This window comes from Enoplosus armatus, chromosome 7, assembly GCF_043641665.1.
Source record: "Enoplosus armatus isolate fEnoArm2 chromosome 7, fEnoArm2.hap1, whole genome shotgun sequence".
Classification (NCBI taxonomy): Eukaryota; Metazoa; Chordata; class Actinopteri; order Centrarchiformes; family Enoplosidae; genus Enoplosus; species Enoplosus armatus.
Window position 1 is genome coordinate 8,389,173 of NC_092186.1, and position 15,804 is coordinate 8,404,976.

General features: G+C 40.4%; 1 protein-coding gene across 1 annotated transcript; it reads right to left on the reverse strand.

The window, feature by feature from the left end:
* Positions 1 to 773: 773 nt before the first annotated feature.
* On the reverse strand, positions 774 to 15,344 carry impact (impact RWD domain protein). The gene is made up of 11 exons (XM_070908253.1): positions 15,213 to 15,344; positions 13,650 to 13,778; positions 13,505 to 13,557; positions 13,317 to 13,379; positions 13,072 to 13,157; positions 10,630 to 10,755; positions 10,421 to 10,515; positions 8,972 to 9,045; positions 8,316 to 8,406; positions 4,026 to 4,160; positions 774 to 1,260 (listed from the first exon to the last, which is right to left on the reverse strand). The coding sequence occupies exons 1-11, from the start codon at positions 15,258 to 15,260 to the stop codon at positions 1,201 to 1,203; spliced, it is 960 nt and encodes a 319-aa protein (XP_070764354.1). The 5' UTR covers positions 15,261 to 15,344; the 3' UTR covers positions 774 to 1,200.
* Between the last annotated feature and the right edge of the window lie 460 nt (positions 15,345 to 15,804).

The window sequence follows — 15,804 nt, forward strand, 5'->3', positions numbered from 1 at the left end:
CCTTATTTTCATATTAGTTTGTATTAAATTCATTACAGAAATTGGAAATCTCCCAAGTAGCATAATTATTCTACTCAAGCCTTGAGTATGAATTTAGCTCCATGAGTTCTTCGCAAGCCTCTAAAAAACATGATTAAGGGCTGAGATGATGGGTTCAGCATGATGACAGTCTGTCAGGGAGAAACAACTCTCTGCTAAGTGAATTAGCTGTAATTATTCTCAATGGCTGAAATGAGCTGGCAGCTTTGTACATAGACATGGAGGACATTTCAGGAATCTCCGCCTATTGTGTGTCATTTGTGTTTTCGTTCCAATGAAACGTCCTTATTGGATCAGTTTAATTCCCTCAAGATACTGAACGCAGATAAAAGTCAACTTTTTCCACATCACTATAATCGGGTTGTGGTGGTGAAAACTGCCAAGTGCACAGATGAGCCCTGGGTATTTTTAGAAAGCAGCTCCTCTGCTGCCTAAAGCCAACCCTGGAGTGGTTAATATGCAGACCGTGTCTTTCCAGGGATCGAGTGACACCAAAACGGGGAGGTGAGGCAAAATCCCACAGGAGCCAATGTGAGGTAAATGCTCTGAGAGAACACGCGACTGTGAAAAGTTGAATATTTAGCAGGCTTCGAGTGGATGTCAAATGCAGTGGGGAAAACAGACATGTGAATTATGCAGGTGAGTGTTTGTGTCGGTGAAAGTCAGCGAACTTCATTTTGTCGAACAGTGGTGTCTGATCACATTTCTTGGAGACGAATGAATTGTGTAGGCATTTTATTCACATGCAGATTCGGCTGAAAGCTGAATTAACGCTTACAAGGTCAAGGCAGGTCATTTGTCTCCTCTTGAAATGATTCATTCGCGTGATTATGATGTTTTCTAATGAAGAGGATCAATCTTGGTGGGGGACTGATGGATATAAAGAAACACCACGTTCTGTCAAGGTCAGTTTCTCTGTGCGAAGTCTCATGGTTTCATTGTTTTAATTGAAACATGAGCATCAGTCAAAATGGTGCAATATAAGATCGTTAAAGCGATCATCTGAACAAAGACATTTTAATACTGTAGCTCTTTGTAATACATTATTTGTAATCGTGAGAAATCCCTGATTTTCTCTATTAAGACACATCTCAATCGGCTAAAAACCTTTTCACAACACTGTGAAAATGTGTTTGAATAAAAGTTTTTTGTTTTTTCTCTTCATTTCGTCTTCTTGCTTTTTGGCCTTTTGGTCTTCGCTCCTGATTTGGTGGCCTCATCCTGTGAAACAAGAGGGAAGGATTAAAGAATGAACAGACTAATGATTATCTTACATTAGCACTCCACTTAATGGTGCCAAAGCTTTTTCCATGTTTAACATTTGAGTGCTGCTTTAAAGCTCATGACTCAATTTTTGACAGACACTTTTGCCTGAACTCCCGCTGCGTTCCCTTGCCTTACTGCAATGTGCAAATGTACTGATTAGCACGTACCATACTGTTTTAATGTATTCCAATAATTGCATCAAACTAAACATTGCATTATTAAGTACTCTCATAAAACACCCTCCACAAATTATTGCTCTGACAATCCAGGCCGCCGACTTGTAGGTCTCTCGACACTTTTAACAGCTTGGACAAAAAGCAAGCATAAATGATAATTAAGTTTCAGACAGCAGAGTGACGAATGTGGAAGATTTTAATATGCATGCAGCTCCTTCATAGCTCACATATGGGGTTTGAAATGAGGTTGTAAACCAGTCACTCTCCAACACTTGTCATTGTTTGTTACCATTCAAAAAAAGTTTCCTTGCAGTTGTAGCCGACAGGAAGTAGCCTTGTTACTGCTATAATAATAATAATAAACTCATGCTGCAAAATAACTGGCCGCAACCTTTCCTCTCCTGAGGTGTAAAACTGATGGCTCAGCTCTTGTTTTCCTCCTAAATCCAATCCAAGTATTCAGAGATTTTATCTAATTTTGCATACACATATGGCAAAATTGTTCTCCCACTCACTTCCCCAGAATTACTGTCCTGTTTCCAATTTACACTTTATCTCAAAAAACGCATATAGATCGACATGAGGAGGTATTGGTGCAGAATTTCAGGAACTGACCTGAAGTGTTTTGTTTCTTACTTGAAAAATAGAAAGTTCTGGGTTTCCAACAACAACAACATCTCTTCAGATTAAATTGGTGTACCTCAAGGGTCAATTCTGGGTCCTGTTTTGTTTTCCTGTATATGCTTCGTCCTGCCAGGAGTCTTGGCAACTTTAATTGCTGTCAGTCTGTTGGTCTCATCAATCTCAATAACTATAGGATGAACTGGGGTGCCCTGGTGGTCAAGGGGCTAAAACGCATATAATTAATTGCAATGTCAGGTCGAAATTTCAATTTGTCTAAAACTTTGGTTTATGACCAAATACCTACAAAACTAATGACATGATTTGAAATCACAGTGAAAATATAATTTTAACCTTTTAAATAATCTGTTTGTGGGTGCATTATTCTGTTGTATGAAAAATATGGTACATTTGAAGGATGAACGCATGTCTGGTTTTCTAATTAAGTATCCTGACGTGGCCGCGTGGCATCACCTCAGGTGAACGTTTAGAGGAGCTGCTGGGCATAACTGGCCATAGCAAATGAATGGTGCAGAAGAAATAGCACATTTCTTCACCTTAAATAGTCTCTAGGGGAAAAAGGGATACAGCGTCCAGCAGTGAGAGTGAGGCTGCAGGTTTTCTGTACATCCCCAAGCGCATTTGTGCAGAATTTACACAGGGTTTTTTTGTTGCCCAGCAGCTTTTATCCAGCAAATCCAGTGTTTTATTTTGTTGAAACTGAACCTCGCTGTTCTCTCAGGGGCACAGAGCAGCAACTAACCCACTATAGACTTGTAGAGGTAAAGAGATAATAACCAACACTCAAAAACACAGAGAAAGTACTGACAGGTGCTGATTCTGAGGACAAACAGGATGGACAGCTGCAGTATCTGAAGCATAACGCATTATTCTTGTTGAACAAAACCCCACAAAGTAAATAGCAACTGAGTTAAGCCTGTGTTCTTGCAGGTTTAAATATTCTTGCTCACATGGATCATATTGTTTATCCTGCTGTAATATCAAGTTTCAGATTTAACTACAGAAAATGTGATACTACATCTGTCAGTGTCATCTGTCAATCAATGCGCGCATGCATGTGCATGCGTGCCTGCAGATATTTATCAGGTCTGAATGATTGCAATGTTTTTTTGCTGTCACTCAAAAAGATTCAGACAGGCTTTAGGCAGCTTAGGCCAACTATAACTAAGCTGTTTGTTTTGGAATCGATTTTAAACTCATATTTTATCATTTTTAAAGCACTTCACAAACTCAACACAAGCTAAGTCCCTCCATCCACGGACGGTGCCTTCATTGAGTCCAGGCTCCACGTCCAGGGGGAACTGAGCCTTGGGAGTCAGGATGGAAATGGAATCAAGGGCTGATTTTTACAGCGGGTTGATGGGGTTTTGAAGTAGGATACTTTTAAAGGTAGGTTTGCAGTACCTTTAATCTATCTGTGGCAGCAGCTCAAAGGTCAATCGTGTTATCAATGGAATAACTTCGCAGAACACAAAGATGACTTCAAAGCAGACTGGACCTAACTTCAGGCTGCTGAGAGCGAGGAGAGAGTGTTTGATCTCCAGAAAATGTGGCAAGCAGACACTTCAAATGAACCAATATGCCTAATGTGACAGCTACCAAAGAGTTACTCTGGAAACACAAAGCAAGTCGAACAGACACTCTATATTATTATAATAAACCTATGTCTCACTGTAACCTGTGTTGAAAGAACTCTTCTCTTCTGGCTTACGGACTGTTTGTTTGTCAAAAAGGCAAACAATCTTTTTTATTTGTTTTCAGATAATCAGAGGAACACAGGGGTAATAGTCAATTACGCTACAAGATACCAGGTGTTCCCCAGCATCAGAAAACTGACAGTAAAGCTGAATTTGACTGATGATGTGTCAGTGGAAGATGACAGAGGCCCAGAGAGTGTCTCACCATGGGGGCGGTGTATCCTCCCTCTACCAGGATGTTTCTAGCACAGTTGTTGATGTGTTTGAAGCGGTCAGGACCCAACAAAATACCTCCGTACCATCGAGACACGACCACCACGACATTACGCACGTCCAGAATCTGTGGTGAGAGACGAACACATGGTAAATGTGAAATGAGTGTGAATTTGGGAGAGCTGGGCAAAAGACGAACACATTAAGGTGTGACACAACATCCTTCCCTGGCAGCCAACTATTTCACACCAGATGTGATACGGTGGATGAATCTTCATTAAGTGTATCTGGCTCAGGCCATCAGCTGTCAATCTGGCCTGACACTCAAAAATATGGGGATATTTCCCTATTTTGCTGTCTGCCACAGAGTGAGATGAGAAAATTAATTCCACTTTCATCTTTGTGTGTCAGTAGCTAGCGCCAGGACATGTTTAGCCTTGGTTAGCACAAAGACTGGAAGGTTCAAGGTTCGATTTATTCATCAGTAAAATCATGGAGATCAAACTATTCCCATCCTAATCAACCAGCACTGTTTATGAAAGATAAATACCCACAAAATAAAGTAAAACCATAAATGAAACAGGATGAAAATATAATCCACAAAGTGATAAAAGACCGTTAAAATGGGGAGCCATAAAAAGGTGTGAATGTGAAAAACTACAATTAAAGCTGCCCAAATCAATATTCCTATATTAATAATGAATCAAATGACGATGTGTATGAGAAAGAGGTCACTCCTGGCGACAAACCCACAGATAATTATCACCCAACTCTGCAGTTCCTCTCAGTTCTGTCTCAGTTTCAGCATCTTTCAGCACATTGTTTTGGTTTTACGGCCCGCAACTTTACTGTTTTGGTTTAGTCCCACTGCTGTCATCAGCATGGTTTCCAGACGCAATGCCGCGATACAGCTCAAACCACAGTACAGAAAATTAGCGACTAGCTAAAGAGAGTGAATATGGGACTTACATTCACCAGGTGGCCTCCACATGACTGAATGAAAACACAGTGTTGGGTTGCAGATCGTTTGCGACGCCCCCAAGTGGCCAAAAAAGCAGTTAATGCAGGTTTGAAGTCTAAAGCGAGGAACAGTTAGCCTAGCGCTGTCAAAGGTGCATACCTCCAAAGTTGCCTTCTTTACATGTTATTTGCATTCAATATATATATAAAACAGAGTTTAACAAGAAGCTAACTTAAGCATTGAAGCCATTTTTTGAGCAACAACAGTTGCTGCTTGCAACATCTCAGAAATCCTGTCATCAAAACCTGCATCACTAGGATGTACTGTTGTTGATTCATCTGCTAGCTAATAAGAAATAATGTATAAACATAAACATAAAAGTTTGAAGATAAGTAAGAGAGAATTTTGTTTTAGCAGTTTTCCCTCACTTCCTTGAGCTAAGCTTTTCTGCTGCATCTCTCTACTGAACGTGCAGAGATTTAATTGACATTAATCTTCTCATTAAACTCTTAGTAAAATGACAGACTATTCCTTTGACATAAAGAGGAGAGTTTGGCTCGGCACTGCAACACACACAAAAAGTGCAATCTGTCATTTGAGGGGACTCATCCACATCTGGCTGCCGACACTATTAATCAGATCATTTGTTCATCACCTCACACTTCCACTTTCGCTGGCAGAAAGCACAAATCTAAATGAGGAAGTGGGAAGAAAAGCTTGTGGAGAGGAATGAGATTAGAGAAGAATAGATTAAGGAGAAGGCTCTTCATGTAAATTGCTCAGTACGCTGAGAGTGTTACAAGTAGAAGATTAATCAGCGTGTTGCTCAGAAGGATGAGCAGGAAGTCAGCGGCCCTGATGCTATCACTCCAGTTACAGTAGGTCAGTCCGCTGCAGGAAGTGACCTAATCCATCCAGCCTAAAGAGAGCAACATCAGCATTCATTTGGAGTTTCTGGTGACCTGACTAATGTAAGTCCAACATTCACTGTCTACCAACTCCTGAAGGACAATGCTCCACTATGTTCACCAGCTAGTCACTAACTGTGTCTGTCTGCCATTTAGTGCTGGACAGGAAGCGTACAGTGTTAGAGCTAGCCTCAGTAAAGCAGCAGGCAGCTCAACCAAAATAATGAACTGAGAAACACTATTAAGCTCCCTTGAGCTTAAGGGGAGGTGAGGAGTCGAGTGAATTTGGGGGTGATAATTAGTTATCTCTAGTTATGTGTGGGTTCGCCATCACAGGTGACACCTTTCACGTTACACATAGCCATCTGACCCATTGTTAATATAAAAATACTTATTAGAGCAGCTTTAATGTGAAGAGTTCATATTACATTTCCTGGGACTGAGGTCTCAACAAGAAGCATGGAAAATAGATTTCAAAAGATGCTTTACAAGCTTTCAGCTTTCAAGTTTGGAGCCTTTTCTTTTTTTTTTTTATTTATCCAAAAGGCAAGTAAAGCAAATTAGAGCCTGAGACTGTCTGCACAGAGGGACCACTATATTAGTCAAAGACAGCTTGATTCATCTGAATTCTGAGCAGCAGATCACAGTTTCTGACATCGGCACCAAGAATCCAAAGCACTATTTCACACTGATTTATCTCTCGAACAGGGTCACACTGGCATAGACGCCGGTCGTCATCTTATGAATGAGTATGAACTTTGACATGAGTCATGGATCTCATCTGATACGACTCGGCACCTACTGGTAATGAGTATGACAGAACTACTCATCTCTGCTGAGCTCAGATTACAGCAAACTTTTTCTCTTTGTCACAAACCTTTCACTGGCCTTCATTCAATATTACGGGGGAAACAAAAAGTGAGTGGACAATTGCACATTTCAGTGTGATGTGGGTGTGTGTGTGTGTGTCTGTGTGTGAATCATGGTGCCATCTGACAGCACAAGCCAGTGACAAGTGCCTCTTTAATATGTGAAACGAAAAGATGAATAATTGAGTGAAGTTACTATCGTGAACTATTTCTGTGGAGAGTGGAAATTTACACATTATGTAAATACTAGTGGTGTGGGTCATACTGTACTAGTGAGGTCATTCCACATGTAAAACCTTAAAAACTCAATCTCTGCGTGGGCTCTGCCTTTGGGATGAGCAATCTCAGCATTTTCACGTCATGATTCTTACTTCATAAGAGGTCATGATGGTGATGTACTCCAATAAAATCAACTCCAACAGGCTAAAAACAATTCATGAAATAACCTGTAAAATGATAATGTAAGTGGTAATTACTTAACATTAAATGTTATAATCACACGACTCTTAAGCATACTGCTTTGATTTCTGGTGGCTTTTTCGTGATGTAAGGATGAATTTCCAGAGCTTTATGTGGATTCAGTCTCACTCTGCTTTCTCATTCTTTCTCATGGGGCGGAAACAATTAAGCCACTTAACTACTTAGTCCATCAGAAAATTAATTGGCAACAAGTGTGATTTGTTGAAGTCATTTTTTAAGACATTTGCTGAATCTAGTTTCTCAAATGTGAGGATTTGCTGCTTTTCCCTGTTTTATGACTGCAAATGGAATCTGTTTGGGTTTTGTTCAACTGGTGGGACGACACAAGCAATTTAAAGACATCACCTCACGCTAGCGGCGCGGCTCTAGGGACGGCATCATCAGTTTGGCAGTCGGTCGAGCGCCATCATCGGGTCAAATGTTTAATTTCTAACACTTATGACCAAATACCTGCTAAACGAATTAAACAATTAATTAATCAAACAGAGGCTTTAAAAATGCGACCACCAATTAAACTTAGTGATGCAGCAATTTCTTTCCCAAAAATGTAATAGTTATTTCTTTTGTTGCTGGAGCCGTTTCACCACCTTCCACAACTACTTTTAATTTTTTGCAGCCGTCACTTGTAACTTTCCCAGTATGACCACTTCTATTTCTATTTCATACAATATGTAGTTTAATATCACATACATATATTGTGTGTTTGTTTAATGAGGAAAATGTCTTAAAAAGCTACGACAGACAAGAGGTATATTGTCAGAGTCTGTGGAAAGCTCCTTACTCATAACAAACCCAGTTTAAAAGCCACAGCAGATGCCAGATTATTCAGACTGTGAAAATGAACAAGGCAGCTTAGAACAGACACTAATTAAGCATGCAGAAGCCAAAAGTTGGATACAGACAGCAAATTAACAATGTGCCTGTAACACCAATCCAGAGCAGCTTTATGTATCAACTCTTTTGGTATTTGTTCCTTTTTGACAAATGCAACATGCAGTTTAGTGTGCAGCTGAAAGAGTGATGTGTTTGGGTCGAGGGCAGTATTTTCTTAATGTAATGATAACCTGCAGCAAATGGAGCAATCTCCCCCCCGCGGCTGTCTCGCCGTCGTCTTCACAGTCCTGCAGGAAGCTGTGTTTGTCCTCGCAATAAATCCTACATCAAGAGAGAATCACAAACAGCTTGGCATTAGGCGTGAGAGCATTGAGACATTTTTGGTGGGAGAATGACGCCGTGACAGCGGCAGCCTCTTTGCCGGAAAAGTTTTTTGAAGTGGTCTAAATGTCAACATCGCCTCCCTATGAGTAATGACCACCCGGGCAGCTCGACATCGACCTCATTAGGCCACGCAGCACACACAGGCATGCGTGAGAAAACACAAACACACAGAAAGACATATATATATACACACACACACACACACACACGCACACGCTATCTCTTGACTTAATACACAATACTACAAGAAAGCCTTCATTTTCTCTGGTGCTTTTTTTGACCTTTAATGCAGTAATGTGCCCTTTAGAGAAGACGGTCAGGCCTTGAGTCTTTACTTATCTCATGTTCCTCTCCACTAATGAGACACACTGTAACACTAACCTGCAGGCGTTAGCATGATTTGCATAATAAATCCATGACAGATGTTTGATCATATATATATATATATATATATATATATATGCATATACATATATAAATATATATATTTGACATTACTGACCTGTATGCATAGATATTATGAGTGGCACTCGCGATCTTCTTGTTTTCATACAGCTTCTCCAGGACCATTTTAACCTGCAACAGACGACAGGAAAATCACATTTCCTATAAATAAAACTGAGATTTGGTTGGAAATATATTTTGAGAGTAAATTATGGTTGGAAAAATAGGATATGCATTGAGGACTTCTCTGCTTCTCCTGTATTTTCAAATGGCTCAATTAACTTTTGCTCCCCTGCAGGATAATTAAGCAGTTAATCATGTTCCCATTTGCTGCAGGTCACCAATACTCTTTTTTAAGTAAAGGCTGGTCCACAAAGCTCAGCCTTCCTTCAAGTTTTTGTCATTCATTAAAGCAACTGTAACATTATTTATTACTTGTTTATCACTATATGATATCGTAACAGAATAAGTTGTCCGATCGCATGGGTTTAAAAAGTGTGCTGTTAGCTCCTGGTAGCTAGACAACAACAACAATGCCAGAATAATTAAATGAAGAAACTAGAGGTTGCTGCTATAAATAAAAACAGTAAACAGACACGCTGACTAACCTCTCCTTTTATTTATCTTAACGAGGCTGCACATGCTACCTACTGGCTGACTAGATAAGTTGGGCTGTGAGCTCAGTTTATTACTCAAGTCAAGTCAAGCAAGTCAAGAGACACTATTCACGGCAGCAGCTAACTGGTTATTTCAGAGTTACCACGAGTTTAAGATTTTTTAGAGAGAGACGCACAACTTGGTCACTCAAGCCAAGAAAGTGATTGGTAGAAAACTGAGGGGGCGGTGACCGTCATGAAAAGTGACATTATGAAACAAAATGTAACTTTATAAAACAAAACGTGACATACAAATAGGTGTCATTGGGGTAAATGCAATTACAAAATAAATACAGACATTTGGACAAAAATGAAACTGAACTCCAATAAAACAGAAAGTAAGAATGATGAAATTAGTTTGAATAATTCCTGTATTAACAAATAAATAAAACTAAAAATTAAGTCTTCAATTTGCTCTCAGTGGAGTAGATCTCAATTATATCTTCCAGACTATTACAAGAAAACATATAAATGCTGTACAGGTCTCAGTCTATTCAGTTCACCTGCTCTCTGGAGGACGGCTGCGCCTGTAAATATTTTCATTTAAATATCACTTCACAGCAGGTGGAAGCTTTTAAGATGAGAGAGCCAGAGAGTGAGATTAGCATGCAGGAACAAGCAGTTTGTGAAATTGCTGCGTAAATGAACAGATATCCCTCCCTTTAGATCCCTCTCCTCCTCAAGACCCTCATCAAGTCATTTCTACAGGAGCTGTCGTTTGCCGTTTGTCTGCATGGTTTGGGAAAATAAGGCATCATTTCATTTTTCAGTGGAAAATCACACATAGGAGCTTTATCTTTGTTTGCCGTGTTGTGTGGTAATGTGAAAATAACGATACGTCATTTTTGTACCTGTCTGGGAGTCACTACTGGTGCTAAGTGAGGCTGGAAGGTACTGCGTCGGTCTGTGAGGGTATTTCCATGTTTTATAGGCGGCGTCTCTTCATCTACGAGACAAAATGTTACACACAATACCTCAGAAAGATCAATTTCATAATAAGCTGTTTGTAATCTTGACCACTGAATCCAATGCAAGTCTATCAAGCTGTCAGAAGCGGTACCGTTTGCATGATCCAGGAAGAGATGTGCATTTTCTGTGTTCAGTTTGAGAGTCCTGAAGTCTGGTACATCTTCATCATCATCCACTTCCTCCTCGGCCGTCAGGTTCACCATTTCTGGTTGATCCACTGAAGCAGGTCATGTAAGAAACGTTACGTCTTGTTAAAGCCTGTCATTAAAGTGACACGTACTGAGCAACTTACCAAATTACCATTACATGACCTTAACAGTAACCTATTAGACCAAGACAGACCATTCATAATGGATGACACCAATTACTAGAGCCTGGCTGACACTAGATTTGTGGGACCACTGAAGATGCTGATATTATTTTTAGCGAGGATTACACATTCGACCGAGCAGAGTGCTGAAACTGGCCATGTTATTGTGTAATGTAAAGTTAATGAGTGAATGCTGTTAATATCCAGTATCCACTGTAAGCTGATTCAGTGGGATCAGATAGAAAAGATAAACAGGTGAGCTGAAATTAGAGCTCTGTTGTTATGGAAACAAAGGTGTTTCATGTGTGAGCACAGCCTACAATCAGTCGATGCTCTATGTATGTGTAGGTACGGCATATATCTGTTTACACAATCCTAAACAAATGTGGTAACAAAGGGTTAACAAAGCTCTAGATGTTAAAGCATAACTTTGGCAATATTCTATATTTTTGTTATTGTCAATAAATCCCATGCCCCATGGGAGACAAATATATATTTTCATCTTCAAACGTAACTCCAATAGGTGGAAATAGTGATCAGTGAATTTGTTTGGGACTATTTTCAGACGTGGATTAATACACGTTTGGTGCTCTGGAGTAACAGTGTGGCTATGCTTGGCTTGCTATGAAAGTGTGAAGCTGAGTGATGCCTGTAGTATTTCTTCTATGCCTGCATAAGCAAATGCACCCCTGCACACACACGCTGCCAAAACTCATTGAAAGTGTGGCGCCCCAGCAGCTCACCTGGCAGAGCGTGTACCATTAGGCTGAGTCCTTACGGCAGCGGGCCCTTTGCTACACCCCCCCTCCCCTCCAGCTGTCACTATCAATAAAGGCAAATATGGCTGAAAAAATAATAAGTAAGTAAATGGGACTTGGTGAACAAACATTTGGTCTCTCTGATGTTTTTCATCCTGTGCTTTCCGGTAGGTCTCATTCAACCAAACTTCATCATCTGACCCATTATTTCTCTTTACTTTTCATGTCCTCTCTGTCGTGTTTACTCCCTTTTCATTTCCTTTTCTGTGAAATGTGCATCTTCAGCCTTATCACAACCCCCCCCCCCCCCCCCCCCCCCCACCTTCTCCCTCTCTCTGCCCTGGCCCTGTCATTTGAATGGGAATAAGCTGTCAGTCCCGCTCCTCTGAGCTTAAGTGCTGTGACCAGTTATACTTATTACCACATGAATCGCACAGAGAGGACAATTTATGCCACCCAACAATGGGGAGGACAGTTAATATTTTTCATCCTTGTTGCTCAAAAGAGACGGTCTGCCTCCCTGATAATAGATACTGCTGGCCTTGGCTATAGATAACCGAGACAGACCAGACTCCCCGAGAAAACCTGATGTAGAAAATCTTTAATTTGGGTATCTTTTACTCTTTTTACACTTCAAAAGACTCTGCCAAGGTAACAGAAGGAATTACACAGATCTCGATCTTAATTCAATGCAGTCACTCAAAGTCAGACTCAGATGGGTTTTTTAATGCCCCTACAGGCCTTTGTGCTCATCTTATCACAGCTTTAGACCACATCAGATAGTTTTAGTATTACTCATGGAGGAGCATCTCAGCAGAAAGAAGACGACGATCTAATAATTTACCTATTGATGAACAGCGGGCTTTATCAGAGCCATGTTTGTGTGGGTGTTATCATGTACTCCAGCTTGTTGGAAAGTGTGAAATTGACTGTTTGCTAAACTCCGCGCCCGAAAAGAGATCGTCCAGTCTGGGCTTAGCAACCGTAACTAGGCACCTGCCAAGCTTTGGATTTCTCCTCATGTGAAGCGATGCGCATGGCGCTGTCTTAAGAGCAATACAGAATTTTTTTAGTGTTCGATAAGCCAAAAAAACCCCAAAACAAAGCAAAAGTGTATGGAATGGACCATCATGTGCATATTTAAGATCCTTAACAGGGTTTTTCGTTTTTTCTTTTTAAAACAAATCATCTGGAAACATTGAAAAGTGAGTTTTAGCATTATGCTAGCTATTACAGCTGATAAAATCTGCTACAGAAAGTTGTCGACACAGCCTCTGGTCGTTGGCTAGAAATGAGATACCCACTGCTTTAGAACTACAGCTAATTTCGAGTGATAAAGTCTGTCACCGTTATCATCATAAAGTGCATAATGTGCCAGAGAATGGAAAGTTTGACATTTCAAGACATTACGAATTGCTTGAGTAAATGTGTCCCTCAAGCATGAATTTCATTTTTCACACCTCACCTGTTTCCGAGCTCTGGGATTTCTCCACGAGGAATTCTCGTATCTTTTCCACCCACAGGTAGAGGATGCTCTCCCCTGCACGCTCCCTGATGAAATTTAAATATTTCCGTATGAGGGTGGATCCTCTAAGAGACACAGACTTCAGAGAAATTGCACGGTGGAGACAATCATGAAAAGCTTTTGTTGTGACTAATATCGCTCTACAGTACCTCCTTGTGAAGTCAGAAATTATGAGAAGCACTCACACATAGAGGTCTTCCAGGCTGTTTGCCAATTTGGCCCTCTCAGGGCCTCGCAACCACGCTGCACTACAAAAGCCGAGAACAAACAGAGGGTTATTGAGCAGGACGAGGAGTGGGTTTCTAAGTGGGATGTTGTTCTATCAATTCAGCAGATCACCACAAGATTACATTTGAAAGGCAAATAGACTTACTTGATCTGGTAGATGGGGGGGGCTGCGCTTGGATAATCAGGTGGGAGAATTATCTGATCAACAAGAAAAAGAATCATAGACTGGATTACAAACAAACTGCAATGCCAGACACTTAATTAATACGCAAGATGTTTTGTTTCTCTACCTGCAAACATGCTGTCAGCTTTGGCTCATCCAAGTCATCGGATATTTTGATGCAAAATATTCTGGATGCTTCATCTATAACACACCATTCATCTCCATAGATGGAAGACAGAGCCTCGACCTCCTCAATCTAAACGAGAGGGAACAAAAAACATCAGTCGTATGTGTCTGTTCACGTTAAGTATGAATTAATAATCAGCATTTGCACCAGGGATGCAGTGAAGGCTTCAAACTCTAACCTGATGTATTCTTAAAGATATCCAACTGCACAGACACAAAAGCGCACAGTGTCAAGCTACAACTGCGCCTTCCATGTATTGTCATGACATTCATGTCACAGAACTAAACATCTGATTTTCTGGAAAAAATATATATATATCTGGTGATATATGAAAAAACATATATCAGAACATATTAAAGGAGATCATTTAAAACAATAGTTCAACATTTTGGGAAATATGCTTAGATGCTTTTTTGCTGAGAGTTAGATGAGAAGATCAATACCACTCTCATGTCTGTACTGTATATATGTAGTTGGAACCAGTTAGCTTATCTTAGCATAAAGACTGGAAACAGCTAGCCTAGTTCTGACCAAAGGTAAACAAATCCACCTACCAGCACCTCTAAAGCTCACTAATTAACACCTTATATCTCATTTATTTAATCCGTACAAAAACCAAAGTATGAAAACGTCATGTTAAGGGGTGGCACTATTTAATGGCCAGGTGCAGTAACTTCCTGGAGTCTCCACTGGTTGCCTGGCATGTTAAATGTGTTAATAAGTGTATATATGTGTAAATAACTTCAACTTTTATTTTTTATTATATTTTATTATTGTTTGAGGATTGTGGAAATACCTTCAGAAAAACGGACAGTGTAATCAAACAACCTTCTGGGTTTTTCAAAGATCACCACAGATGCTTAGCTCTGTGACTCGAATATAATGGCAATACATGAGAGGCACTGACTGGGGCCAAACTACAACAGACAGTGGGTAAAAACTAGCTCTGTTTCAGCACACAAAACTACAAGTTTAAAAATATATGCTTGTGATGGGGTTAATTTGTGTCCAACTTTTGTCTGTTTGTCATGCTGTTTTGGCTGCACTGTGTTGATGAGTGTCCTCTGTGTGCTCTGTGCAGCACCTGCTGAGCTTCAAACATCACATGCATACGTGTTAATGAATCCCAACACCTTGGGAGCAACCTCCACTGTGTGTGTTTGTGTGTTTAAGTGTGTGTGTTTCTCATTATTTTATGGTGTGTGCACAGTTGCTCATGCATGTGCATTTTAATTATACTTCCATTGTGTGTCTCAGACAGAGAAAAAGGTTTGTTTGTGCTGTTAATTTCAGATTTGTCAACCTGCCTGGATTTGTTCTCAGTGATACTTGAGCTCAGTTTTAAAACCCCTGTAATCTGTCAGCTACACCTGCCAACAATAACTATTTGGTTTACACGCTCTCTGCAGGCCTCAGCAAAATACTACAAAAACAGGCACTAAACACAACTTGCCAGGCTGTCCTAGCTTTAACACAGAGGTGGTCAAAGCAAACATAGCCTACTTGAGCCTGAAGATCTCCTTCATTCTCTGGCTGTATGATGTCCGCCATTTGTTCATTTCATCGTCACGTGTCAGCTATTAAAAATATGAAAATTAGTCGGTCAAAAAAAAAGTGAGTTTACGTAAAACTTAAAGCACATGAACTGTGTGTAGAGGTCCAGCCTGTGTCTGTGTGTGTGTGTGTGTGTGTGTGTAAGTGTAAGTGTAAACTGCTTCCAGGGCAAAGCTGATTGGGTGCGTGTGTTTTGACTTCCGGGTTCTGCCGTGTTTTCATTCCACAAAGGACAAAGCAAATTTGGACAAAGACGACACAAAGGAACAACAAAGTAGTTGCAAAGTTGTCGCATTTACTTGCTGACACTGTGTAAGAGGGCGCGCGACTTATATGTCACTGTAAATGCTTTATTCTGCGTTTGAAATACCGGTCGCGGCTTTTATTTTGAAAGGCGTGAACAATTTGGGCGAGTTCCGCTCTGCGAAGATCAGCTGATGTCGGTGTAAACAGAAAACAGAGGCGTGTGTGTTTGTGTGTGTGTGTGACAGAGAGAGGATGAAACAGTGACCGTTATATTTCGCCATCGGTAAGCTTGTCA